The sequence below is a fragment of the Oratosquilla oratoria genome, chromosome 43, assembly GCF_046742065.1.
Source record: "Oratosquilla oratoria isolate Oo_2021 chromosome 43, ASM4674206v1, whole genome shotgun sequence".
In the NCBI taxonomy this organism is placed as follows: Eukaryota; Metazoa; Arthropoda; class Malacostraca; order Stomatopoda; family Squillidae; genus Oratosquilla; species Oratosquilla oratoria.
The window spans coordinates 29,924,408-29,952,314 of NC_134819.1; the positions used below are offsets into that span (position 1 = coordinate 29,924,408).

At 40.1% G+C, this 27,907-nt stretch overlaps 1 protein-coding gene across 7 annotated transcripts in view; it reads right to left on the reverse strand.

The window, feature by feature from the left end:
- Positions 1–27,907, reverse strand: part of LOC143022060 (uncharacterized) — a 65,227-nt gene that overhangs the window by 24,041 nt on the left and 13,279 nt on the right. For 3 of the 7 annotated variants that reach the window (XM_076180003.1, XM_076180001.1, XM_076180002.1), the window contains exons 6-19: positions 26,451–26,680; positions 26,011–26,133; positions 25,008–25,102; positions 24,588–24,788; positions 22,090–22,248; positions 21,728–21,910; positions 19,511–19,616; positions 19,270–19,395; positions 19,069–19,163; positions 18,807–18,920; positions 17,521–17,614; positions 13,739–13,898; positions 1,633–3,404; positions 1–1,518 (exon numbers count right to left, since the gene is read on the reverse strand). The exon at positions 1–1,518 is cut by the window's left edge and continues 1,174 nt beyond it. In XM_076180003.1, coding sequence (XP_076036118.1) covers positions 620–1,518; positions 1,633–3,404; positions 13,739–13,898; positions 17,521–17,614; positions 18,807–18,920; positions 19,069–19,163; positions 19,270–19,395; positions 19,511–19,616; positions 21,728–21,910; positions 22,090–22,248; positions 24,588–24,788; positions 25,008–25,102; positions 26,011–26,133; positions 26,451–26,680 — 4,357 coding nt within the window. In that variant the 3' untranslated portion in view covers positions 1–619. Of the gene's footprint in view, positions 1,519–1,599; positions 3,405–13,738; positions 13,899–17,520; positions 17,615–18,806; positions 18,921–19,068; positions 19,164–19,269; positions 19,396–19,510; positions 19,617–21,727; positions 21,911–22,089; positions 22,249–24,587; positions 24,789–25,007; positions 25,103–26,010; positions 26,134–26,450; positions 26,681–27,907 lie in introns of all 7 variants that reach the window. The other 4 variants (XM_076180007.1, XM_076180004.1, XM_076180006.1 and 1 more) reach the window with 2 other exon arrangements.

Consider the following 27,907-nt stretch of genomic DNA (forward strand, 5'->3'; position numbering starts at 1 on the left):
TAACTACATGTATGCATCTGTGGTTGTAAGTCTTTCTATGCAATGGTATGAACAAATGCAGTTACATATAAATCCGTATAATATTGTACTCAGGAAAGAGTGTGCATGGAAGGGCATTTATGCTACTATAAAGTACATGGCATACATTTTTTTGTATAAAGCATGATTACTCTAATATCTAAGTATGGATAAAATATACACTATACTGTACTGTATGGCTACAGGGTGGATGCAAGGTACAATAAGTGCAGTATTCCTTCAAGAGGACATAGGGAGGAGCTTGGAATGGTATATAGAGAGTGTGGGACCACATGCACTTCCACATGGTTAAGTGGTTGGCTATCTGTGAGGGTTTATGCTTACCTTTGCCTGCTCCACCATGTCCCTCTAGAATTCACACCATATCTACACAAGACAAAATGAACTTTTATGTCCTACAACAAACATTCCCACGGTTCATCTCTGCACATTACTGCTGCAAACAAAATGATTACAATATTCTGCATTATGCTGCTTCTGCTAGACATTTTGCTTGGATGATAAGACTGCACCAATCATGCATGACATTTACCAGGCCACTTGGAAATATTTAGTGTTGTCACAATGACATGGGATAAACCTAATTCTTGGAAGTAGGAATAGGCAAGCGACTACTTCCTCTACCACGGGCACCTGCACCAGGAGAGGAAGTTGAAGAGGAGGATCTTGGTGTTCTAGGAGATGGTGCTGGTGATGGTGGAGTGGTGGGGGTATGGGAAATAGAGGAGCTGGAGCTGCTGTTACTTGATGGGGTGGGACGGCGAGAGGTTCTTGATAAGGTATTAGGGGCTGAGGCTGAGCCACGACGTGGTCCTGTAGTAGAGCTCCGTGGAGTGGAAGAACGAAGTGGAGTGGAACGGCTCATATACCGTGGACCTTCTTCTCCACCTGGTGAGGAACATCTGGATGATGCTGGGGAGGAAGAGGCACTACCCCCTCTACTTCTTGAGCCACGTGGGGAGCTACCCATGCTGCTGGTCATTGGTCCATCTAGACCAGGAGAAGAACACCGTGACCCACCAGGAGAGGAGCTACAACTACTTGGTCGTGTTCTTGATGCTGCACTGACACGTGGAGGATGAACTTGTGGCTGACGTAGTCTGGATCCACTCACGCCCAGACTCCGCGATCTACCCTCTGTTTCAGGGGAAGACGTGTGAGGAGATGAAGCTCTTGAAGAATTGGGTGATGCTCTAGGAGACTCTTTGGGTGAAGCAGGGAGAGCTAAGCGTGAGGGAGATGTCCTCAAATTCTCGTGGCTAAGTGATTTTGCCCTGGATGATACACCAGGAACTCGTGCCGATGGGGAGGACGTGGCCAGAGTAGATACTGGGCGTGTTGGGCGTGAAGTAGAAGATATGGATGACGGTGGCCTCAAACGAGATGCCGATGAACCTGCAGACCCTGGACGTCTAGAGCCTCCTGATGATGTATCAACACTGTGAGCACGATTGAATGTTGATGCCCCTGACGTAGATGCTAAAGACCGACCAAAGGACCCTATATTAGTAGGAGGCCTAATTCTGGATCCTGCTGTACCTACAGGTATATGTGTCTTACCATCAGTAGATCCTCCATCCATCTTTGGCCTACCTTCAAGACCAAGAGGAATAAGTGAAGTGGGTCGATCGTGGGGCCGCCAACGTGGAACTCCGCCTCCTGAAGCCTGAGGGGTGGGCAGGCGACTTCGCATCACTGATTCATCAATCCGAATCCCTGCATCAACAAGGAACTCGTCGGTTGTGGGGTCGAGGGCTGACATGCTGGGGAGAGAGTTATGATGAGTAAGGCGCCAAGGGGGTGAAGAAACTGGTCCCCCAGGATGGTGGGGTCGAATAGCAGGACGAGAATATGGTGTGGGAATGAGACATGGAGGAATCCGAGCCATTGGATACTGTGGCAGTCCATGGCGTAACCAAGATGCTCCTAAGGGCCCTATTGGGTATGCAGGGGGTGAGGACCAAGGGGCTAACTCAGCAGAATCTAAGAAGTGACAAGAGTGCGAATCCATGCCCATCATCCCTACTCGAGCTGCAGCTTCATACACACTGCTACCATCATAATCTCGACGAATATCACACATGCGTGAATCCCGTTCATACGGGTCCATGCGCATTAATGAAGGATGCAACTCACGCTGGTAAGGGTCTGCTGCATACCGTTCGGCTGCTGCTGCTGCTGCAGCTGCTGCTGCTTGGTATGGGTCAGGACTGTAAGGTTCTGGATAAATAAAAGAAGTCAAGTAGTCCTCTGTGAAATCATAAGAAAACTGTGAGGGAAGAGACTGTGATGAATAAGCATGGCTGAGGCCACTACTGCTACGTGATGATGGGGGTGGAAGCATGGCGGAATGGTGGTATGAGTGTGGACTGGGGTAACTACGCACACCTCCCATCTCCCCATCTTCGTGTGTGAAGCCTTCTCTTGTTCTGCTCCCAGTGAAAAGATCACGGCGTCCATCATCCCGACTTCGTTGGTTGGCAGGATCCCGTAGTGAGGAGCAGGTGGGAACATCTTCTTGATGTGGGCTTGAGGGTGAGTTGCGCTTAGTTGGGTGAACTGGATGAAGGGTGTCATAATGTGTGGAAGCCATTGTAGTGGTGGCATTTCTACTACTACTATGTCCACCTGAATATGAAGTTGGGTTAGGTTCCTCTTGGTCATTGGCACTATGGTGACGGTGCCTCACATGCTGTGGAGGCCAAGTGTTTATGCCATAGGGGCTGCTAGGAAGATTTTCTTCTGTAAAGTAGTTGTCTCGATTAAAATCAGTATTGAGAGGCTTTCCTTGCTCATCATCCTCACCTAAGCCTCTGCGTCGTGGGTGCTCATATACAATAAAATCTGGTTCTTCTGTGTCAGACAGGCTACCTCGTCCGTCACGCCCACGACCAAAAGGTCCCCTCCTTGGCATTTCAGGACTTGTGTCAGCAGAGGCTACTTTCCTTCGCCATTTTGGTCTTGATGTCTTCAACCAAAACAGGTCTTTGGTGGACATGTTGGCTTCACGAATTTCCCGCAGAAAAGATGAGCTTTCTCTTGAATGTGAATGTCGACCACTGCTGGAGCTCCGGTCTTGGAAGGAGAGCTCTCGTTTGATAGATGCAGCAGCGGCATCACGACCTCGCCGATTTGGTGCCTTGTCTCTTACCTGGGATGCTGAAGCACTCCTTCCATCCCTGTGAAAACGATCTCGCCGACTGTCCCAGGAGCCTGACTTACCCAAAGATGATGTACTAACATCGTCCTCATCAGGACTCAGAAGTAGTACCTCATCCACAAGATCATCCAAATCAATATCATCATCATCCTCAAAATCCCAAGGCGAGGGTTCAGCTTCGTTAGTGTTCGACGAACCATCACCTCTGGAATTTATCAAACCATCTGGTCAGCCCACAAGGCATGCACCCAATGCATGCATATAGTCTTACAAACACATCTTCATTTTTTTATCTCTATTGAAAGCTTGAATATGAAATACATGAACATGTAAGAGATGCATGTTTGAACATGAACAGAATGATAATTCAAAAATATACACACATCGGAGATGAGCATATCTATGAAAAAATATAAGATATAAAGTGCATGATCTGAGTTACTTCCAAGCACATTAGGTTTTCATTTTGCATGAGAGATGTATTCTTAATATGTCCATAATTCAATGTATATATCAGTGACTTCTAATACCATTACAAGGAGGGAGGCTGGGTCAAAGCAACACCCACACCAAAAGACTAACCCACACTACCCTTCCCATCTCAGCACCTCAGGCTCAAGGGTCACCAGTCCTCTGCCACATTGCTTGGGTCAAATAGCACAGTGACACATATCTCATCCATATAATGGAGTGATGGTTGGAGCTGGTTTACCTCCACTGCTTCACCATTATGGTATTCACATGCATATGTGTACACACATACACACACACACTCACATCTCTTCTGTAGAACAGATGCATGGAACATCCATTTGGGTTGTGCTATCCATTTATCCATTCACAATCTCACTCCATGCATTCTTAAAAACTGTTGCACTCTCTCTTCCATGACCAATTAAATAACATGTGAACCCACTTTTTTTTTAATCCACCTATCCATCTCATCCTTTGTCTTCCTCTCAGGCTCAGTCTATTTACTTATGTTTTCCACACTTTCTAAGTCAATTCTCATTCATTTTTTTCCATTGCTGAAACCACTTCAACATTGTTCTATCTTATTAGATGCTTTCTTCAAACACCCTTACTCTGCCTCATTTCCACACTTCTCACTGTATCCATCCTTGTGACCCCTTACCATATTTCTTAAACACTTCATCTCAAACATATTTACACTCTTTCTGTTTCCTTTAAATCATAAGTCTCTGCTATATACAGTTGTATGGGCAATTATCACTCCCTCATACAATCACCTCTTTGTGCTCATCCCCAGATATCTATTCTTCATGATATTTCTCATTCTCCTAAATACTTGCTTCCCTTACATTGTAGCTCCACCTCCACTCCTCCATTCCTCGCTACAAGAAACCCCAAATACTTAAAAGCTCTCTACTTCCTCCAGCCACTTGTCCTTGGAACCCACCTCCAACCCACTGTTACATCTCAACACTTCACTTTTGCTCACACTTACTTTCAGCTTCCTCCTCTCACACACCCTCCCAAACTTTGACACCAACTACTCCAGTCTATCTTCTGACTTGGCCACATTCACATTGTCCTCCACAAGCACCAATTGTTTCAATTCTTATTTCCCTCCATTCTCATTTACTAGCTCCAAACCTGGCATCTTTGCATATATCTCACTCACCACCCTATCTATGTATACAGTGAGCAACCATGGTAATATTACACAACCCTGATGCAGTTCCACCTTCACCTCATTCCAATAATTTTCACCTTTTCCTATCCAAATACAAACTTTACTACATACATAAAAACTTCTGACTACCCTTAACAACTTTTCCTCTATCTCTTACATCTGCAATGCCTCCTACAATACTTTTCTGTCAACTCTGTCATAAGCTTTGAACTCCAGATCCATGTCTACACACACACAAAAGAAAACTCACAGATCTGCCTTGATACAAATATTTGGTCTACAGAACCTCTATCTTTCCTAAACCCACACTGTTCCTCTCCAACTACTCCCTCTATTCCCCTACTACTTATAACTCTCTCAATTACCACCCTACCATATGCTTTTTCCAAATACACATAACAGACTGATCCCTCTAAAACTAACACAATCATATTTGTCTACTTTTCCTTTGTAAAGTGAACACAAGCACTCCTCCAGTTGTTTAGCACATTCCCCTTCCTTATGCACACATTACACAACTTCACTGGCTAATCCACCATAACAGTTCCTCCCTTCATCATTCTACATGACACTAGTATTTATATACAACATAAACATGCATGTGAACATATATATTCACACATGTGCTTATGTTATATATATATATATATATATATATATATATATATATATATATATATATACACACACACTAGGGGAATGACTGTGATTTATATATATATACATATAACTGTGCTTTATATATATATATATATATATATATATATATATATATATACCAAGAGCTTTTCCCCTCTTATACAGGAGGTAACTAAGTAACTAAGTCAAAGGCACATAACTATTCCCACCCATTACACTCCCCTCCACCACCCTTTCCATCTCAGCTCCTCATGGATGACAGGTCATCCCTACATCTGCCTACTGCCCTGGGTCAAACATAATGCAGCAAGACACAGCACATTCAAAGCAAGACTACTTCACTTAATCAGTGATGACCCCTCTCCATTCCCTCATGGAAAAAAAGAGAAGATGGGGAGAAATCCCTTAAGGCTCCATCATCATTCACATATAAGCACCCCCTACTTCCATTCCCCATTTATTCCTTCCTTGCATAATAGTATCATCCATACAGTCATTTTTCACTCATCCCTCTCGCCTACCTTCTCCCTTGCTCAAAACCCCTTTCACCCCATCCATCCATCTCATTCTTGGTTGTCTCAAGTTCACCCTCTCTACCTCAGTCTTCCCTATCTCTTTTACTAACCTTTCATCATTCTTTCTATGTATCAAGTCCATCCCAATAATCTTTCATCAGCCCTATCTGCCATCTCCTTTTACACTCCCACTCTCCTCTTTACCTCCTCGTTTCTCACTCTATCCAACCTAGTAACCCCTAACATACTTCTCAGACATTTCATCTCAAACATATTTAAACTTTTCCTCTCAGGTTCTCTTAAATTCCAAGTCTCTGCCCCATACAATGTCATCGTCACAATTACCCCTTCATACAATCTCCTCTTTGCTTCCATTCCCAGTTGTGTATTTCTCATACCACTTTTTAATCCCCCAAGACATTTACTTGCTTCACTCAATCTACAATTTACCCCCACCTCCATTCCTCCCTTTCTTGTTACATGTGACCCCAAATACCTAGAGCTACTCATTTCATCCAGCTTCTCTCCTTGACTTCCAACTTACTGCCATGCTCTCCCCTTGTACATCTCATCACCTTACTTTTACATACATTTACCTTCAACTTTCTCCTATTGCATAGCTTTCTAAACTCATCACTTTTAGAGCTACTTCCACCTCATATTTTCTTATTTCTCCTACATATATATACATATATATATATATATATATATATATAACATATATATATATATAAATATGTATATATATATATATATATATATATATATATATATATATATTTCTAAACAGAAATGTAGTAGCACATTTGTAAATTACACACAGGAACCCACAGTCGGAGAAAGAATAAACTTCGAATAAAGAAAAATCCTATATTTCGGCTATCAACTGTAGCCCTCTTCAGGAAAGTACTACAGTTGATAGCCGAAATATAGGATTTTTCTTTATTCGAAGTTTATTCTTTCTCCGACTGTGGGTTCCTGTGTGTAATATATATATATATATATATATATATATATATATATATATATATATTATATATATATATATATACATATATATACAAATATATATATACATATATGTATATATATATATATATATATATATATATATACACACACACACACACACGTATATACACATACATGGGAGAGTGTGAAAGAAGGAAGTTGAAGATAAATGTCGGTATAAGCAAGGTAATGAGATGTACAGCTGCACAGAAAACTATCGTTAGTAAATCACGCTAATCATTTTGACACAAAACAACGAAACTATTTGAGACAAGTTGAAGTCTCCATCGGAAATAAGATTATTATGTCATAGTGAATCCATATGAACTCCGGAACTATTATTCGATTCATATTCATTCAGAAAGGAATTCGAACAATTCGAACCCCAGAAATACCAACCCTTCGGTATCATAAGGTTATGTTCATTAGCGAATGTTTCGACACCCCTACTAACGATAGTTTTCTGTGTAGCTGTACCAGGGGTGAAAGTGGCAGCAGACTGGAAGTGAGCATTAAGGGAGAGTGACCGGAAGAAGTGGATAGTTTTAGATACTTGGGTGTGAATGTGGCAGGAAAGGGTGGAGGTGGAGGTAGAATGTAGATTGAGAGAAGCAAGTAAATGTCTTGGTAGATTACAAGTGTAATGAGGAATAGACATTTGGGAATGGATGCTTAGAGGAGATTGTATGAAGGAGTGATTGTGCCAACAGCACTGTATGGGGCAGAAACATGGAACATAAGAGAAGAAGAGAGAAGGAGTTTCAATGTGTTCGAGATGAGGTGTCTGAGAAATGTGAAAGGGGTTACTAGGCTGGATAGAGGGAGAAATGAGGAGGTGAGGAGGAGAACGGGGATGGTAACGGAGTTGAGAGATAGGGTGGATGAAAGAGTATTGGGATGGTTTGGACAAATGGAAAGAATGAGTGAAGAAAGACTAGTAAAAAAGGTATGGAAGGTAGATGTGGAGGGAGTGACAGAGAGGGGGGGGGGTGTTGCTGATTTAATGAAGCGGCCTTGCTGTGGGTGTGCTGTGTCTTGCAACACTGCTTCTCACCCAGGACAGTAGACAAGATACAGGGATGACCCATCATCCAGGAGGTGCCAAGATAAGAGGAAGGGTAGAGGGTGGAGGGGAGTGGAGTGTATTGGGGATGGAATGGGTGGGAATGATTTTTATGCCTTTGTTTTTTGGCTACCTCCCTTGTAAGGGGGAAAAAGCCCTTGGTATATGTATGTATGTATGTATGTATGTATGTATGTATGTATATATATATATATATATATATATATATATATATATATGCATATATATATACATATATATATATATATATATATATATATATATATATATATATATATATATATATGTATGCATAGGCAGGGACCAATGAAAGGTACCTGCATGTGGTGGTCCTTCAAGATAGACAATGAGCAAAGCTCCCATTTACAAAGCCCATCAACTACCTCACCTCCATGAGGAGGTGCAGCCTTGACTGGGCCAAGACCTCTCTCTATTTCAACTTCAACTGTATTTCTTACACCTTTTCATATATGGAGAGCTGGCAACCTGTGATTGCTCCTCCTTTTCCTACCACTTTCATCCAGACACAAAAAGAATCCAACACTAATACAACACAGACAAGAATCAAAAGTTTCTTCCCAGAGAGATCTGTGGGAGCTCCTGAAGAGCATTGTCACCAAATGTGGGGCTGCAAGAGGTTTTCTACTTAGTGAAGTTCAAGCCAACAATTATTTTGTGTGTATATATATATATATATATATATATATATATATATATATATATATATATATATGAGAGAGAAAGTGGGTGGGGAAGGGCAAACGAAGATGTGTTAGGAATAGAGTTTATTGCCCTAACGTTGCGATCAACTTGGTCCTCTGAAGAAGACCAAGTTGGTCGCAACGTTAGGGCAATAAACTCTATTCCTAACACATCTTCGTTTGCCCTTCCCCACCCACTTTCTCTCTCATTTGTCTGAAATAATCTTAAATATATATATATATATATATATATATAAACTGTATATATATTATATATATGATATATGTATGTATATATATATATATATATATATATAATTTATATATATATGTATATATATATGTGTGTGTATATATATTGTATATATAATTTATATATATATATATATTGTATATATGATTTATATATATATATAGTATATATGATTTATATATGTATATATATATATATAAATGTATATATAAATGTATACATATGTGTATATATATATATATATAATATATATATATATATATATATATATATATATACATGTATACATACACATATATATATAATGTACAAATATAAATATATATATAATGTATATATGGAGAATATCAAGCCAGCAGCTACTCATAATACTGGCCACCAACTAAAAAATAAATCCAGGCTCTGATACATCATAGATGCTACAAACTACTCTTGCCCACACATCAATGCTTTGCCATAAATCCAAAGCATGAATACATACAAAATGCTAAAACTAAACAAACAGAAATCACAACACCAGACTGTTCCAGTAGTCCAAACATCTATTTTTTTTTCTAAAGGTCAGCAGTTCCCTATTCTGCAAAGTGGATAGTTACAGTCCAAAAAAAACACCCCTACATCAAATAAAACACAATCAACATAAAATAACTTAACATAAATGAAATAAAAAACACAATGATATACAAACCTTCCTACACAAATATAATGCTCACCCACCAGTCATACAAGAAACATAATTTTCATCATGGCCCACATTCCAGCATTGACAAACTACAAAACAATAATGCAAGACAAAATAAAATATAAAGAACTAATTACACTAATACATAAAACATACAGATTCCAACAAAAAAGAAAATGTTCTCATCCAGTCAGCTGTTACCTGCAAAATAATATTAGACATAAGATAGGAAAATTATCACTTCTTTCATTGCCATCATGAGCATCCCTTTCATTCTTTTTCCCACTGGATATATAAAGATTGCACCTCATTCCTGGGGCACCCTTTCCTCTCATGGAACAGGTTGCTGCCTTAGTTTATTAATTTTTTCTCCAACTCCGCCATTCACATATATTTTCACTTGTTTGATAGCCTCACCATGAGATCCTACAGCTTCATTCACTCCATCTGTCCACTTCTTCCTTAGTGTACCCTTTGGTCTCACTTCCAAAATCACAAGGATATCCATTCATTCTCATAACACGAGTATATCACCTCAGATTGGCTTGCTCTGCTCTTTCTTCCAATCCAATCATCTGTATTTCTCCCAATCCAATCATCTGTACCCTATCCCTTTGTTAAATAATGCAATGCAACACATCCTTTCTCCTTCATGGTTCACACCAGATTGCTGCCATTCTCCTCCAATGGTGTCAGCTAACCCAGGTTGAGCCCTTTACTAGGTCACACTGACTTCTGATTTGTCCTCACAGTCAGTGATGTCACCATATCACCTGATACCTATATGACATCACTACACATTCATACAGATGTATGCACCTCCCATCTATACTAATGCAATCACCTTCACAAATCCTTTGTTTCTAATTTTGTAATATTTAGTACATACCTAGACCTCAATCACCTCAATTCCACTGCCTCCTATATTGGGTACAGGCTGCATACATTTTATGTAATAAATTTTTTTGGGCTTCTAGTGACACTTCTATAGACAAGAATCATGGACCATACTTTTATGAGTAGAGACCATTTCCCATTAAAAAAAAAAGAATGTTGGGTCACTTTCAACTTCTACTGTTCCTTGTTCCTGCTACCCTCCATAAGTCTCTCCATTTCTACCTCTTTGGTGTGATACCATCCCCAGAGGCAAAATGCAAATTCCAATTTCCACTACTTCTACATGGCTTCTCTCTCAAGTTTTACTTCTACAAACAATTCAGAACAACTACTGACAAATACATCCACTGACATCCTTTCATCTCCCAGGGCACTTCCTACCTTTTCTCACTCCTTCACTACATGATTTATCTCTTTCTCCTGTCTTCCACTTTCATGTTCTAATTCCCAGATATCTGCCTTCCATTCCATTTTGCCTACTCTATTTTCTCCCCATACAACTGTATTTCACCTCGTGCCCTCCACTCTTGGATACCACCATAACCTTTGTCTTAGTGTTGACAAACTGCACCTTCAAGTGGCAACAATGAGTTTATGAGAGGAAGATGAACCCCTGAAGGATGCTTGTATCCAACCAATGTCCTAAGCATCTTACACCCTCCACCTAGAGATGTGTTTTAAGAAGATGGCCCTGCCATTACAACACCAACCTATTCTTCCTGGCTAAATCTGAAATTCTATCATTGTTATTATGCCAAACTATCTATCTATCTATACACCAAAGGCTTCTTCCCCCTTATAAGGGAGGTAGCCGGGTCAAAGATATTCGTCCACTACCATCCATTCCACTCTCACCTATTCCACTCCCATCCACCACCCTTGTATGCTAAACTAATTTTAATTAATGATATATAAGCTATCATATATGTGTGTGTGTTTGTAAGTACATATATCTATATGTATGTATGTACATAAAGACACAGCCATAGGCACACACAGACACAGACACGTCTAAAGGATGTGAAGAAATACAGTTTACTATATAGATGTATAAATGCTTGGAATAACTTATAAGATGATATAGCCCAAGCTTAAACAATATATGAATTCAATTCTAAATATGATAAATTGGAAATCAAGGATATAGATTAAGTTGGAACTATTAATGATTTTGAGGCTAGGTATGATCAACTGGAGAGTGGGAGATAGGACCCAATGAGTGTTGTTTTTTTCCTGTGCACTACAATTAGGTAAATACACACACACACACATACACACCAAGGTCTTTTCTCCATCATAAATAGGGTGGTTGGGTCAGATCTTAGTACCTCATAGTTGAAGGGTCATCCCTGCCTCTCCCAACCATTGTTTGGGTCAAAAGCAATGGAGCTAGGCACAGCTCTTTCACAGTATGGGCCTGACAGCTGCATCTGATTTAACCCTACTACTTCATCATATGGTGACTCCATAGATGAGAACATGTAGGCTATATCAACCCTTCATTCATTCACAATCTCCTTGCATTTCATTCACTCTCTCAATCCTGCTTGCCATACATTTTCTGTGTATCCAAAGCCTTCTTCTCCCCATTCATCCACCTTATTTTTCAGTCTTCTTCTCAAGCTCACTCCACCCATTTCTACTTTCTGCAATCACTTTGTCATTCTTCATTTATTCTTTCTTTATGCTCAAACTACCTCAGCACTCTTTCAAAAAATTCACCTTCATTCTCTCCCTCACCTTCCTATTTCTTACTCTATTCTTGTAACATCTATTTTTCTCAAACACTTATTCTCAAAAACATCAAGACCCTTTTTTACTTCATATAACTTTTTCTTTGCATGCATTCCCTAATACCTACATCTCAAAACACTCATCATTCCACCCATATATTTACTTGCTCTCCCTTACTCTATAATTCACCTCTAGGGATAGCTTGTGGTGGTCCTGCAAGATGGACTGCAGACAGAATCATTCCCTTGTTACCCACTTTTGAAACCCATCAATCCAGTCACCTCTATCTGGAGGTGCAGCCCCAAGGGGATGACATTCAGTTTCCCAACTAGTCCTGAGATCCCTCTCTGTCAACTTCAACTGTATTTCTTCCATCTTTTCATGTATGGAGGGGTATCAACCAGTGACTGTTCTCCTCCTCCAACTTCTTTCACCCAGTGACTGTTCTCCTACTTCTTTCAGCAGATGACATAGAAAGTTTCTACACAAATATAACACAGAAAACAGTCCAAAGTTTCTTTCTAGAGAGATCTATTGGGGGGCCCAAAAATGTTGCCAACTACTGTACTGTGGGGATGTGGGTTTCCAGTCAGTGTAATTATCATTATCATCATCATTCACCTCCACACTCGCTCTTCTAATCAATGGCACATGCAACTCCAACTACTTAAAAACTATCCACTTCTTCCAGCTCTCATCTTTCACATTCATTTTCATTTTCTCATCACTTGACTTTTTGTCCACATTCACTAGTAGCTTTCTTCACTCACACACCCTTTCACACTCAGTCATTACCTGCTTGTCTTTCATCAAATCAGACAAGTGCAGTTTCATCCTTAACAAATACCTTAGATAATTTACTACTTCAGATAACAAGTGAATGGCGTGAATGGAAAGTGGTTGTAAATGGATCAAGAAATGACACTGAGTGAAGGGATGGTTTCTTGTTTGCTCCATAAATTACATATTTTAAGTGAATAAGGGGTGCAGTGTATGTGCGGGGGGGGGGGGGGGGTTGTCATCATACAATGTAGTGGTGGAGGGTAAATTAGTTTCAGCTGTCAGGCCTTGCTGTTGAAGCACTGTGTCTTTCTGCATTGCCTTTGACCTGAGTGGTGAGGCAGAGAACAGGGATGACCCTCTATGAGGCATTAAGATGGGAGAGATGACGTATGGTATTGGATGTTTGTGGGATGAGTGTAGGTTGAGTGTATGCTTTGAATTAGCCAAACCCCTTGTAAGGGGGTAAAGGCATTTTGTTACGTATGTACATGTGTATATCTGATATTGAAATCTTATTTACATGACATAAATCACATTTATAGAAATATGACTAAATTTTCCAAATATAACCTATTGTGCTTACCGGAGCAAAGTATGTTCATCTGGTGGTTGTTTAGGCGCATGAGAACCACTGCGGCGGCGTTCAGCGATGTAGGAAGCCACATGGCTGGAACCAAGTCCAGAACTATGCCGGTAAGAACTTCTAGCAGTTGGCTTCCTATCTGTTGTTTTCATGCCTGAGCCTATAGTACATGAAGGATCAAAGCAATAAGTGTGAAAATTAATAAAATAATCATTGCATATAATTTAAATTACAAATAAAAATATTACAATTACTACCCATTTAGGGTATTGGCTGCATGTTATTGTGCAGTATAATTTGCGAAATAACATGCAGCCAATACTTTAGGGACTATATGGGCACCCTACAGACCAGAGCCACACATCATTTTGTTTATGTTAGAGGAAATTATGGTACTTTATTGTACTGCAACTGTCCCTCCATTGTGCTGTCCCCCCTCTTAATAGTGTCCTGCACTACTTTTAGTATATATTTCCATTTTCACCTCTGTCCCCTGTGGTAGAAGGAAGAGAGAATACAGCCACCGAGTCTTCCCACTTGGGTCATAAAGGCAGCTAAAATGGGACTGAGTGATGGGACTAGGCATCCTGCTCCCTGTAACCCTCAGGGTATTCCTACAAGAAGTCAAGACAAAAGAAGGTATGAGAAGAGTTTTCCAAACAGAACCCTAAGATTTGGGTCTTTTAATGTGCGTGGGTGTGGTACAGATGAGAGTAAAAGGGAAGAGATAGGCAGTATGTTTGTGAGAAGGAAGATGGATGTGTTGGTATTAAGTGAAACTAAGTTGAAAGGGAGGGGTGATTTTGAGTTTGGGAGTGTAGTGGGGAGGGTGTCAGGAGTGAGGAGAGGACAAGGGAGGGAAGGGGTGGCTCTACTAGTAAGTGAGGAGATAGGTAAGCATGTGGTGGAGTGGAAGGTTTCTTCAAGGTTAATGTGGATGAAGGTGAAACTGGGAAGAGAGATATGGTTCTTTGTAAGTGCATATGGGCCTGGTAGTGAGGAACGTGCAGAGGAAAGAAAGGCTTTTTTGACAGATTTAAATGAGTGCATAGAGAGTTTTGGGAGGAATGTCAATATAATGGTTCTGGGAGATTTCAATGCTAGTATAGGGAATGAACTAATAGACAGAGTGGTTGGGAATTGTGGGGGTACCAGGTAAAAGTCATAGTGGAGAGTTAAAAGTGGAAATGTGTTTAGAGAATTGATGATAGCTAACACAGCAGTTACAAAAAGAGTCAAGCATAAGTACACATGGGAGAGGGTGGTGGATGGAAGGGTGGTTGATAAGGCATTAATGGACTATGTAGTGGTATCCAGGAGAAGAGTAGGAAGAGTTCTGGATGTCCATGTTCTTAGGGGAGAGAGTGGGGGAATATCAGATTATTTTTTGGTGGAAGGTAAGTTGAGAGTGGAGGATAGGTGGAGAAAGAGGAAAAGACAGAAGGTAGAGAGGTGCTTAGAATAAACTTTATAAATAAGAAGGAAAAGGAGCAGAAATACAAGGAGAAACTGAGTGAAGTGTGGGAGGTGAAGGACATAGTAGAGGTAGGAGTACAGGAGTAATGGAGTGTCTCAAGGAGGGAGTGACAAGGTGTGCAAAGAGGGTATGTGGAACAAGGAGGATGGGAGGGAATAGAAGGAAGGATAGCATGTGGTGGGATGATGAAGTGAAGGTAGTAGAAGAGAAGAAGCAAGCATACAGGGACTGGTTGCAAACTAGGATAAGATTAACAAATGAGAGGTAAAAAAGTAATGATAATAAATAAATAATATTTATAATAATAATAATAATGATAACAAAGGAGGCAAAAATGGGAGAGTATGACAGAAAATTTTAAAAGTAATAAAAATATAATCATGAAGAACCCACATTTTGTTTAACCCCTTCCATACGGTGCCGCCTACGTAGGCGGCATGAGGAGCAAGTGGATACGCAAGGCTGCCATATCGGCGTCTTGATTATATTTACTGTAGTTGCCCCTGCATGACATACTCTCTAAACTGTCTTCATCACATTTTCTATGGTTATCAAAATTCACGGGTGAAAGAGAGAACGATCGATATAAGCAGTGACTATTTTTTATGATGCGAGTATTATGACGAAACATCGTATGTCTGGCAGCTAATGCTGCCCGCGAGATTTTGGCCCGTAGTGAAGTGGTTAAGGTAATAAAAAGATGTTTTGGGAGGAAGTTAAGAGAGGAAGGGGAGGTGAGTCAAGTAGAGAAGAAAAGGTAAAAGGAGCAGACAGATGTTAACAGAAGAGGCAGTAAATGGAAGATAGGCAGAGTATTTTTGGAATGTGGATGAATGATAGTGACAGGAGAGGAAAATGGAGGAGAAATAAGATATGATAAGATGAGGTGCAAGTAGTTTTGAAAATGATGAGAAAAGGTAAAGCACCTGGGTTAGATGGATGTCATGTGGAGTGTCTGAAGAAGAGGTACAGTAATAGTGGACTGGCTAATGAGGTTGTTTAATGTGTGTCTAAGGGAGGGTAGAGTGCTGAAGGACTGGAGGAGTGCCTGTATAGTTTTGCTTTACAATGGAAAAGGGGACAAATGTGAGTGTAGTAGTTTCAGAGGGACCAAATTTTTTAGTGTTGTTGGGAAGGCATATAGGAGGGGTTTAATTAAGAGGATTAGGAGAGGAACAGAGGAAGTAATTGGTGAGAAACAGTATGGGTTTAGAAACAGTAGTAGTTGTGTGGATCAGATTTTTGGTAAGGCAGATATGTGGGAAAGTTTAAGCAAAAGGTAAGGATTTTTTTTAAAGTCTTATTGGACTTGGAAAAGGCTTATGAAAGGGTAGACAGGAAGACACTGTGGGAGGTCTTGCAGATATATAGTATTGGGGAAAGCTGTTAAGGGCAGTCAAGAGTCTTTATGAGAGTAGTAGAGCCTGTGTGAGTTGGAAATGGAGAAAGTGACTGGTCTGAGATAAACGAGGGACTGCAACTGGGATGTGTCATGTCACCATGGCTGTTCAATGTGTACATGGATGGTGTGGTGCAGGAGAAAAAGAAGAGGGCAATGGGTAGGGGACTGGAGATTGTTAAAGAAAATGGAGAAATGTGGGAAGTGAGCCAGTGGTTGTTTCCTGACAACACTGCACTTGTGGCAGGGTCAGAGGAAGGATTAACCTCTTCAATACAAGACAAATTCTCGCATGCAGCATTGAATGCCTGATGTACGATGATTTAATAATACTCACATTATAAAATATAAAGTCACTGCCAATTTACTTGTTCTCTTTCACTTTGAGTAATAATAAACACAGAAAATATGATCAAGCTAGTTCACAGGTTTTGGGGGTCACTCAGCTACAACTACAAAATATAATCAGGATGCAAATGCCAGCATCCTCGTTTACCCACTTACGCCTCAGGAAACAACAACTGGCTTCTCTTCCATTTTCTTTAACCATCTCCAAATCCATCTATATAAGTACAAATCCATGAATCTACATGCAGATCACCACTTACAAGATACACAGCTTCTACAAAAGAAATGTAATATTTGGTCCAACAATTTTTTTCCTTAATTAATTTCTGGTGTAAGAAATTAAACATATTTTAAGAAAACAATGGGGCTACATACATTAATATCCCAAAAGCACATCCAAAAAATATGTCACAAAATCTTTGGTTCTGTCCAACAGCTTTATACAAATTACTGCCTTTTGTTAATCTAACATATGTAAAGAATGGATATATAAATACTCACAAAACAGAGGTACAATTACCCTAAAAGATTAATTTATTTTTACATACAAAAACTTACCTATGGGTGACTTAACTTCCTTAACATTTCCTTCCACATGACTTTCTGACCTCTGTTCTGCTCCGTCGCCTTCTCCTCGACTAAGTGCAGTTGTCTGATTACACAAAAAAAAATTGATAAAGCTATATTGTACTTTTTTTTCTCACATCAATTACAAGTATTTTCACAATCATTTTAAGTAACATATGTATGTAATTTCCAGAATGAGTGAACAACGACTAGTAAAAGAGGTGTGGAAGGCAGAAGTGGTAGGAGTGAACATGAGGGGTCGACCTAGGATGAGATGGATGGATGGTGTAAAAGGGGCATTGGGAAAGAGGGGAATGTCTGTTGAGGAAGGACGTGAGAGGACAGTAGATAGGGATGAATGGAGAATGGTTGTGTATGGATGATGCTGTGATGCATGAGGTGGAGTGGGTGGGGGATGGGGGGTGAGGGAGTATGTGTGAGAAATAAATTGACATAGCCCAAAGGGGTTTCTCCCTGTCTTCTTTTCTGCATGAGGGGGCGGAGGAGTCACCAATTTAATGAAGCAGTCTTGCTGTGGATGTGCTGTGTCTTGTGGCACTGCTTCTGACCCAGGGCAATGGACAAGATGCAGGGATGACCTGTCATCCAGGAGGTGCCAAGATAATAGGGAGGGAAGAGGGTAGATGGGAGTGGAGTATGTTAGGAATGGGTGGGAGTGGTTTTTATGCCTTTGTTTTTTGGCTACCTCCCTTATAAGGGGAAAAAAAGCCTTTGGTATTTTTTGGGCTTTTATGGATCTGGAAAAGGCTTATGACAGGGTAGACAGGAATGCACTGAGGGAGGTATTACAGATATATGGGATAGGAGGAAAGCTTTTAGGAGCTGTCAAGAGTTTTTACGAGAGTAGTAGAGTGTGTTGTCAGGATTAGAAATGGAGAGAGTGAGTGGTTTGAGGTAAAGGTGGGACTTCATCAGGGATGTGTTATGTCACCCTGGCTGTTGAATTTATACATGGATGGGGTGGTGCAAGAGGTAAATACTAAGGTCGCCGATTTAATGAAGCAGCCTTGCTGTGGATGTGCTGTGTCTTGCGACACTGCTTCTGACCCAGGGCAGTGGACAAGATGCAGGGATGACCTGTCATCCAGGAGGTGCCTAGATAAGAGGGAGGAATGTGGTTGGAGGGCAGTGGAGTGTGATAGGGATGGAATGGATGGGAGTGGTTTATTTATATCTTTGTTTTTTGGCTACCTCCCTTATAAGGGGGAAGAAAGCCTTTGGTATATGTATGTATTTGTATGTATGTAATTTCCTACCTGTGAGTGGCATACTTCAATCTTATCCAGCTGTGTTATTATATTGGAAATCCCAGCTGAAACATCTCGATCTCCCTCATTCATTAATAAACTTCCAACAACTGTCTCCAGTTCCTACAAAAATAGAATAAATAAACGATTGAATAAATTACTAAAATTAATAGAAATAAAAGTATCCTATATATCACAGCAAATTCCAATTTTATGCCTAATAATCTATGCTAGTCTATACTGTGACAAAACTTTATCAAAGATAACTAACCTGAAGCCTTGTTTTATCTTCTGGTAAGGTGAGTGTTGCCTTCATTTGGGGTAAAATCATCACTACTTTTAAACGAATGTTGGCAACTCTATCAGCTGAAGAGAAATATATGAATATTATTTGTATTTGATTCTTAAATTCTTATTATAATATCCAGCAAGGCTGTCCAGTGTAAATACATCTGAAAAACAAAATGCTTACCATGAAGAGATAAAAGAGGCTGGAAGAAATGTTTCTTAAAGAATCCTTTGGAAAATAATTCTAGAACAATGGTGCAAACACTAAGAAACAACATCCTCTTATGACAACTTGAACCTTCACAAAATTCTGAAAAGGGATAAGAAAGTATGAGAAATAGATTACATTATTTTAATCTAATATATTTTGTGTATGACCACTACTCTTATTATTTCTTAAATTTAAAAGTAAACTGTTACTCCACCTGTTACAAGTGTTTGACAAATATGCTCCCTATGTTCTGAATCTGACAGATGATGAAGAAATATAAGTAGAGTTCTAGCAGCTGCAACACGACATGGAATTGGCCGCTGAAAGAGAAATTTGCTTAAAAAACACTCAAAAATTCATACCTGTGAAACTGAGTGACTTACAAAAAACAACTGATGTTGAACTTAAAGACAAAGATTCCATTTATGCATATGTGCGTGTATATATATATATATTCATTTAAGCAGTGACTAGCCCCTCTCCATCCCCTCATGCAGTAACATTGTAGAGAGGGAGAGATCCCTTCAGGTTGTGTCAAAATATCACTCATACATAACCATTCCCTAGCAACTATCCCCAACCCACTCCCTTCCATGTATCACACTATCATCCATACACAACCATTCTCCACTCACGCTTATCTTCTGCCTTCTCCTTTCCTCAGTGCCCCTTTTACCACGTCTATCCATCTTATCCTCAGTCGTCCCCTCATGCTCACTCCTTCCACTTCTGCCTTCCACACTTATTAATCTTTCTTCACTCATTCTTTCCAGGAACCTAACACCCATAAATTACAAGGGGCCAGTGTATTGATGAATGAAAGGTGCCTACATATATGATACAGTTTAATGTTATGAACTTCCCCTCTCTGAGAGGGCTAATGGTGCCACCTTATGGATGACTTTTTGAAGCAGTGAACTTAATGTAGTAAGCCCTTACTACAAAACTGGTTTCTGCCAACAGGTTTTGCACCTCTACTCTGATCTTGTGCCCAACTAGTGACACTAAATAACCCCACAAGCAAGCATCCCAATTCCACACTTACTCCAAAAGACCATTTCTCCTTAATAAGGTGGGTGAACAGGTCAAAATATAAACCTGCTTTTCACCTATTTCACATCCATAATAATAAAAAAAAAAAAAAAAAAAAAAAAATACTGCCAAAGTTGCACCTATTTTTATATACTCAATATTAATATATGAGCAACTTTGGCAGTGTAAAAAAAATAAATAAATAAATAAATAAATAAATAAACGTTAAAAAAAAACTGATTTTTTTTTTTTTTTTTTTTTTGGCATCACTACCTGCCATCAACCCACTACTTGGGTCAGAGGCAATGCAGCAAGATATAGCACCTCCAGAACAGGTCCCAAAAGCTGAAGCTGGCTTACCTCCACTGCTTCATAAAATAGTTACACCATCTGCCCTCATCCATTTGAGAAATTACAAAGCAGACAAAAAGAAATCCTTTCGCATTATGTCATTTCATTATCCATTCACAAACACTCTTCACTCACAATTAACTTTTGCCCTCTCCCTTCCCTGCTTGACACCTTTCACCCTGTTCATTCACCTCATTCTGAGTCTACCTCTCGACTATACTACATACATCTCCACCTTCCACTCTTTTTTAGTCTTCTTTTTTTTACATTTTCTTTTTCACTAATTTTTCCTACATGCCCATCCCATCCCAGCTCTTTTTCCAACACCACTTTCTGGCATACTTCACATTTCTCACTCAATCCATCTTTGTACATACATACATACATATACCAAGGCTTTTTCCCCCATATAAGGGAGGTAGCCAAAAAGAAAAAGGCATAAAAACTATTCCCACCCATTCCATCCCTAATACACTCCACTCCCCTCCACCCTCCTGGATGACGGGTCATCCCTGCATCTTGTCCACTGCCCTGGGTCAGAGGCAGTGTCACAAGACAGCACATCCACAGCAAGGCCGCTTCATTAAATCGACGACCCCCCCTCTCCATCCCCTCATGCAGAAAAGGAAAAGACGGGGAGAAATCCCTTCGGGCTGCATCAAATTTTTCCCACACATACTACCTCACCCCCCATCCCCTCACCTATTCCACCTCATGCATCACAATATCATCCATATACAACCATTCTCCATTCACCCGTCTTCTGCCCTCTCCCGTCCTTCCTCAACAGACATTCCCCTCTTCCCCAAAGCCCCTTTCACCTCATCCATCCATCTCATCCTAGGTTGCCCCCTCATGTTCACTCCCTCCACATCTACCTTCCATACCTCTTTTACTAGTCTTTCTCCACTCATTCTTTCCATGCGTCCAAACCATTCCATCTTTGTAGCTCCCAACATATTTCTGAAAGACTTCATCTCAAGACACATTTAGGCTCTTCCTTTGTGCTTCCTACCTTAAGGAACAAGGTGTTACATGATATACTTACAGATGCATGCATCCTGATTATCATAAGAGGAACTAAATCTGTGAAGATCATCTGCTGGGGGAGGCATTGAGCTAGAGATGCAAATTTGGTGAGAGTATCAGCATGAAGTCTCCAGTTACTGGTAACACTCACAGTTTCTTCTCCTTGTTTCACTGCTCCAACTATCTCAACTAGTTCATTTACCTGGACAGAAGTTTTAATATACATAAAGATTGATACATACATACACATACCAGTCTTTTTTCCCCCTTATAAGGGATGTAGCCAAAAGATTGATAGAATATATATAAATACAAAAATCATATAAATTCTATTTCTTTTTCTATACAACATAACTTTGGAATAAAATCAAGAGGACTTACCGGCATTGATGGCACGATTACATTGTGATGTGCCATGGTTGTTAGAATCTGTGGTAAGTGAGGGGTTAGTGCAGTCAAAATCTCCAGACTTTCTGATCTCAAGAGCTGAAGAAGTCCATCCTTTAACAGACCCACCTCACTGCCGACTAAAGTACACAACTGTGGAATCAGAGCATAATATTCATTACTAGTCAAACTTCAAGTTGCATGAACAAAAGAATACATACATATACCTCATCCCTTGTATACATCATCACCTTACTTTTTAACATTGTTTGCAACTTTCTTCTATCATATACCTTCCCAAACTCTGTCACCAAGTGCCTTTGATCCTCCTCTGACCCAGCCATAAGCCTAATGTCATCAGCAAAAAATTGGGTCACCTTCTACTTCCGCTCTCAATAACTATCTCCAATCCCTTGCTCATCACATCACCCTCACATCTACCTCCCATACCACTCTAATCATTACACTGTTCCCAGCCCAAGCACAAGCTCTACTATATATAACATACATACATATACCAATGGCCTCTTCCCCCTTACATGGGAGGTAGCCAAGGTCAAAGGCTACATTCTCCACTCCAATTCACCACCCCTCCCTCCCTCTTTTTTTGGCTCCTCCTGGATGACAGGTCATCTTTGCATCTCATCCATTCCTCTGGGTCAAAAGCAATGTAGCAAGACACAGCACATCCACAGCAAGGCCACTTGATTTATTCAACAACAACCCCTCTCTGTCCCCTCATGCAGAAAAAGAGAAGATGGAGGGAAATCTCTTCAGGCTGCATCAAAATACCATTCACACATACTCCTTAACCCCCCATCCCCCACCCACTCCCTTCCATGCATCATCAATATACAGCCATTCTCCACTCATCCCTATCTTCTTTCTTCTCCCTTCCTTCCTTAACAGACATTCCCTTCTTTCTCAATGCCCTTTTTACCCCCATCCATCCACCTCATTCTTGGTCGCCCCCTCATGCTCACTCCTTCCACCTCTGCCTTCCACACCTCTTTTACTAATCTTTCTTTACTTTCTTTCCATGTGTCCAAACCATCCCAAAACTCTTTTATCAACCCTATCTCCCAACTCCCTTCCCATCCCCACTCACCTCCTCACCTCCAGGTTTCTCACTCTATCCAGCCTAGTAACCCCTACCATACTTCTCAGGTATTTCATCTCGAACACAAGCTCTACAACTCACTTAAAAGTGTCTGACTGCCCTTAACAAGTTTCCCCTTCATTTAAAATACAAAAAGGTCTAGAAGCAGCAATAATTCAAAGTTCAAATACTAGAGAACAAAACAGACACATGTTCAATATTCCACCCTCTTTAATTAATTAAATCCCTGTAGATAAAACAACTTTAAATGACACCTTCTGTGATACCCTGTCCTAGTGTCCCTTCCTCATGTAGTCCAAGATATATAAATAGCTTAAAAGATATATTCTGCATCTGTGTACTTGAGAAAGCTTCAACAAGCAGAATGTTGTATTTTTAACAAGGCTCCATCCTCACATGGTGTTCACTCTGACCAATTTTCCTCCTATCTAATACTCCCAAAACTTTCTAAGCACTCATTTAACTTCTTCAATACAAGTCAAATACTCCTGCTCATTGTAGGCTGCCTGATCCTGATGTCCATATACATACACACATATATACATATATATATATATATATATATATATATATATATATAATATATATATATATATATATATATATATATATATATTTTTTTTTTTTTTTTTTTTTTCTTTTATGGTTTAACGTCACAAACTCCCCCCTGTCAGAAGGCTAGGACGGTGCCCCTCATAGAGGGCTTTGTAGCGTGGAATTTAATGAACCATGCCCTTGGTTCAACTTTGCTAGTGGCAGGATTCGAACCGCCATCCCCTCGACCTTCGGCGCAAGTAACGACGCCCTAACCCGCTCAGCCAGCGAGCTTCCTTACCAAGGGCTTTTTCCCCCTTACAAGGGAGGTAGCCAAAATCAAAGGCATAAATCCATTCCCTTCCATTTCATCCTCACATACTCCACTCCCATTCACCAGCCCTCCCTCCCTCTTTTCTTGGCTCCTCCTGAATGACCACTTATTCCTGTATCTTGCCCACTTCCCTGGGTCAGAAGCAATACAGCAAGACACAGCACATCCACAGCAAAGCCACTTTATTTATTCAGTGACCCCCATCTCCATCCCCTCATACAGAAGAAAAGAAGACAAGGAGAAATCCCTTTGGGCTGCGTCAAAATATCATTCACGCATATTCACTCCCTAACCCTACCATCCCCACTCACTCCCTTCCATACAACACAGCATCATGCATTAATACTAAACCATAACATGCACCCAATACCCCAGTAAGATATACAATTCTTCTTATTTTCACCAACCTTTATGGAAGGATTTCTCTTAGGCCTTTTTCAAGACACTAAAAAGGAAATATAGGAAAAATTATGGGACATTTACTTATGTGATATGATGGCTTACCTGATGGAAAGAAGCCGCAACTGTAGCACGCACATGGTTTGATGGGTCAGCAACCATACTACAAAATGTTGAATGAAGCGATGTCCTGTAGATCTTTGATCCTCCAACAAAAACAATCATTCCCGGCAAGTTAAAAGCGCATTGTTGTCTACATTCAGCTTCAAAGTCGCCACTCCTAACCTCAGCCACTAAGTCTGGCATCTTACAAAAGGAATTATTTTCATTAGGAGATAATAAAATCTAAATCTATTTTCAACAATATCTTTTCTTATGTAGGACACACATATATCATAACCATCTTTGTAAAGTGAGACATATTTTCTGTCAAATTATAACATTACATATCTTAAGGAAGTTGAAAAATAATTATGGATCAGTTATACACTATCAAAGCAAATTAAAAAATTGTGTTAGTCTTACTGGAAGCTCTGATTTCTTGCCATCTGGCAAACCCATTTTGGCTGTAGTGCAATAGAAGTTGAGAAACCACTGCTTCTGTTCCTCTGTGAAGTCATCTATTTGAAAAAGAAAAATATAAAAGAAAAGAAATCAAACACAGTAATTCATAGTTGTAGCCTCACCAGTTTGTCAATGAACTCTATCTATACCAAGGGTCTCTTTGCCTTTATATAGGAGGAGGTATCAAGCCAAGGTATGCACCCATCCCCACCCAATTCCACTTCCATCCACAACCCATTTGTTTCCCTCTCATCTTAGCTCCTCGTATATGAAGGGTCATCCCTATCTCCTGCCCACCACCCAGGTCAGAAGCAACACAGAATGACACAGCACATCCACTGGTTCTTGAAAAAGCGTCACTGATTTCAAAATTGACAAAAATCAAATATGTAGTTTATGTTCTAAATGGTGCTGTGTTGTGCTACATTACTTTGGACCCAAGCAATGGGCAGGGAACAGGGACAACTCTTTATCCAAAAGGAGCTAATATAGAAGGGGCATCAAATGTGTTTTGGATGTGCATAGGATCGGTGGGTATATGCTTTGTATTGGCCATTCCCTTACAAGGGGGAAAGGTCATTCCACATATTTGACACTAAAACATAAGATAAAATGCATAACAGTTCTTTTGCATTCATCCCCAGATACCTACACCCACCGCAAAAAATCTTGGGACTTACCCAAGATTTTTAGTGATGCCTGTGTTTCTCATGACCCTTTTCATTCCCTCCAGACACTTACTTACTCCTTTTACCCTGCAAGTTACTTCCACCCCAACTCCTCCATCCCTATTTACATGTGATCTTAAATATTTGAAGTTCTCCACTTCCTCTTACCTCTCTCCTTTGAAACTAACCTTCAACTTACTGCCACCTTCTCCCCTTGTACATTTCATATTGTATACAAAATCATATAACTGTGTGGTCCTACTGAAATGATCAACTTCACTATTTAGTGAACTTACCATGGAGACCATGACAAAGTTGACCAAGGAGGTGAGTGGTAACTGGTAAAGTAGCATCTTCAACTTTCATTGCTCTCTCACATATTTTTTTCACCAAAGGTACAATTGTTCCCACGCGAGTTTCTGTTAAAAAATCACAAAATCATTCATATATCCTTCAATGTGAATTACCTTGTTTCACAAATGCAACCAAGGGGCGTATATCATTATAAAGTCTTTCACCAAGCCCACCGACTCTAACTTTAAGATTTATTGCTGCACCCTTTACCTTCACTATCACTTTATCCAATGTTATGTAATTTTATATCTGAATATAGATGCATACATTATACATGCAGAATCTATCTACATGTTACAATTTTCAGTATGATAACCAATGAATTACTCTTTGCAAAATTGGTTAATATTATTAAAATAAAATCTGATCTGCATATACAAACCATCATCCAGAAGTGGAATGATGTGCACCACAGTATGGATCCCTGCCAGCCTCACATTGGTCTCTTCATCTGCACACAGATCAACCAACTCAGGCAAGATGTGAGTCTTTGTTGAATCAAGGCCCAAACCCCTTGCCACTGGAGCTAGCTGGGCACACATGTTGGCACGCACTTCTCCTGATACATCTTGACAAAGGCTTTGAACCACACCAACAACTTCAGTTTTCAATCTAAAATCATAGACAAAAAATTCAGGCTTACTGACAACCCACCATATGAAGAGCAAATATTTAATTTCCTAAACTTTAAGATCTAATTCATTGAATGAATGTGGCCTTGATATTCCTTCTACTCTAATGCAGACCATATACATACATATATCAAAAGGCCCTTTCACCACACAGAGTGGTGGATATCTGGAACAAACTGGATAAAACAATAGCGTGTGCAAAAACTATACACAAATTTAAGAACAAACTAGACACTGCAAGATACAAAGATGGGACACCATGAGCATAGCTCCCCTTCCCATAAGATACAACTAGGTAAGGTAAATACCCACCCTCCACCCATCCCAAAGCTCATTTATTGTCCTTTCTGCCTTACCTCCTTGTGGATGAAAGATCCTCCCTATCCTCTGCCCACTGCTTAGTTCAGTAGCAATGCAGCAAGACACAGCACATCTACAGTAGGGGCTGAGAGCTAAAGTTGGTTTACCATCACTACTTTATTATATGGCAACCCTCTCTCATCATCCTTTTGAGAATTTAAGAGGCATGAAGAAATCTCTTACCCATTTGCAACCACTTTCCATGTATGCCTATTTCTTGCCCTCTCCCTTCCCCCTTCCTTGACAGATCTTGTACCCAATACCCCTTTCACTCTGTCTATCCACCTCGTTCTCTACCTTCCCCTCAAATTTACTCCATCCAACTCCACCTTCCACACTCTTTTTATTAGTCTTTCTTTCAATATACCCAAATCATCCCAGTATTCTTTGATCAATTTTATATGCCGGCTTTCTTTCCAACCCCCTCTCCTTTATCTCTACATTTCTCATTTTTATCTTTCCTCATAACTCCCACAATACTATTTTAACTAATCTATCTCAAACATATTTAGGTGTTTTCTTTCTGCCCCTTTTAAATTGCTGTGGGCACAATCACCCTTTGTACAGTCTTCTCTTTGTGTTCATCTCCAGATACCTACATCACACAACACTTTAGGGGAAGAGGGAAATGTCTATTGAGGAAGGACTGGAGAGGACAGAAGACAGGGGTGAATGGAGAGTGGTTGTATATGGATGATGTTGTGATGCATGAGGTGAAATGGGTGGGGGGCTGGGGGGGGTGAGGTAGTATGTGTAAGAAAAATTTTGACGCAGCCCATAGGGATTTCTCCCCGTCTTCTCCCTTTCTGCATGAGGTGACGGAGGGGGGGGGGGTCGCTGATTTAAT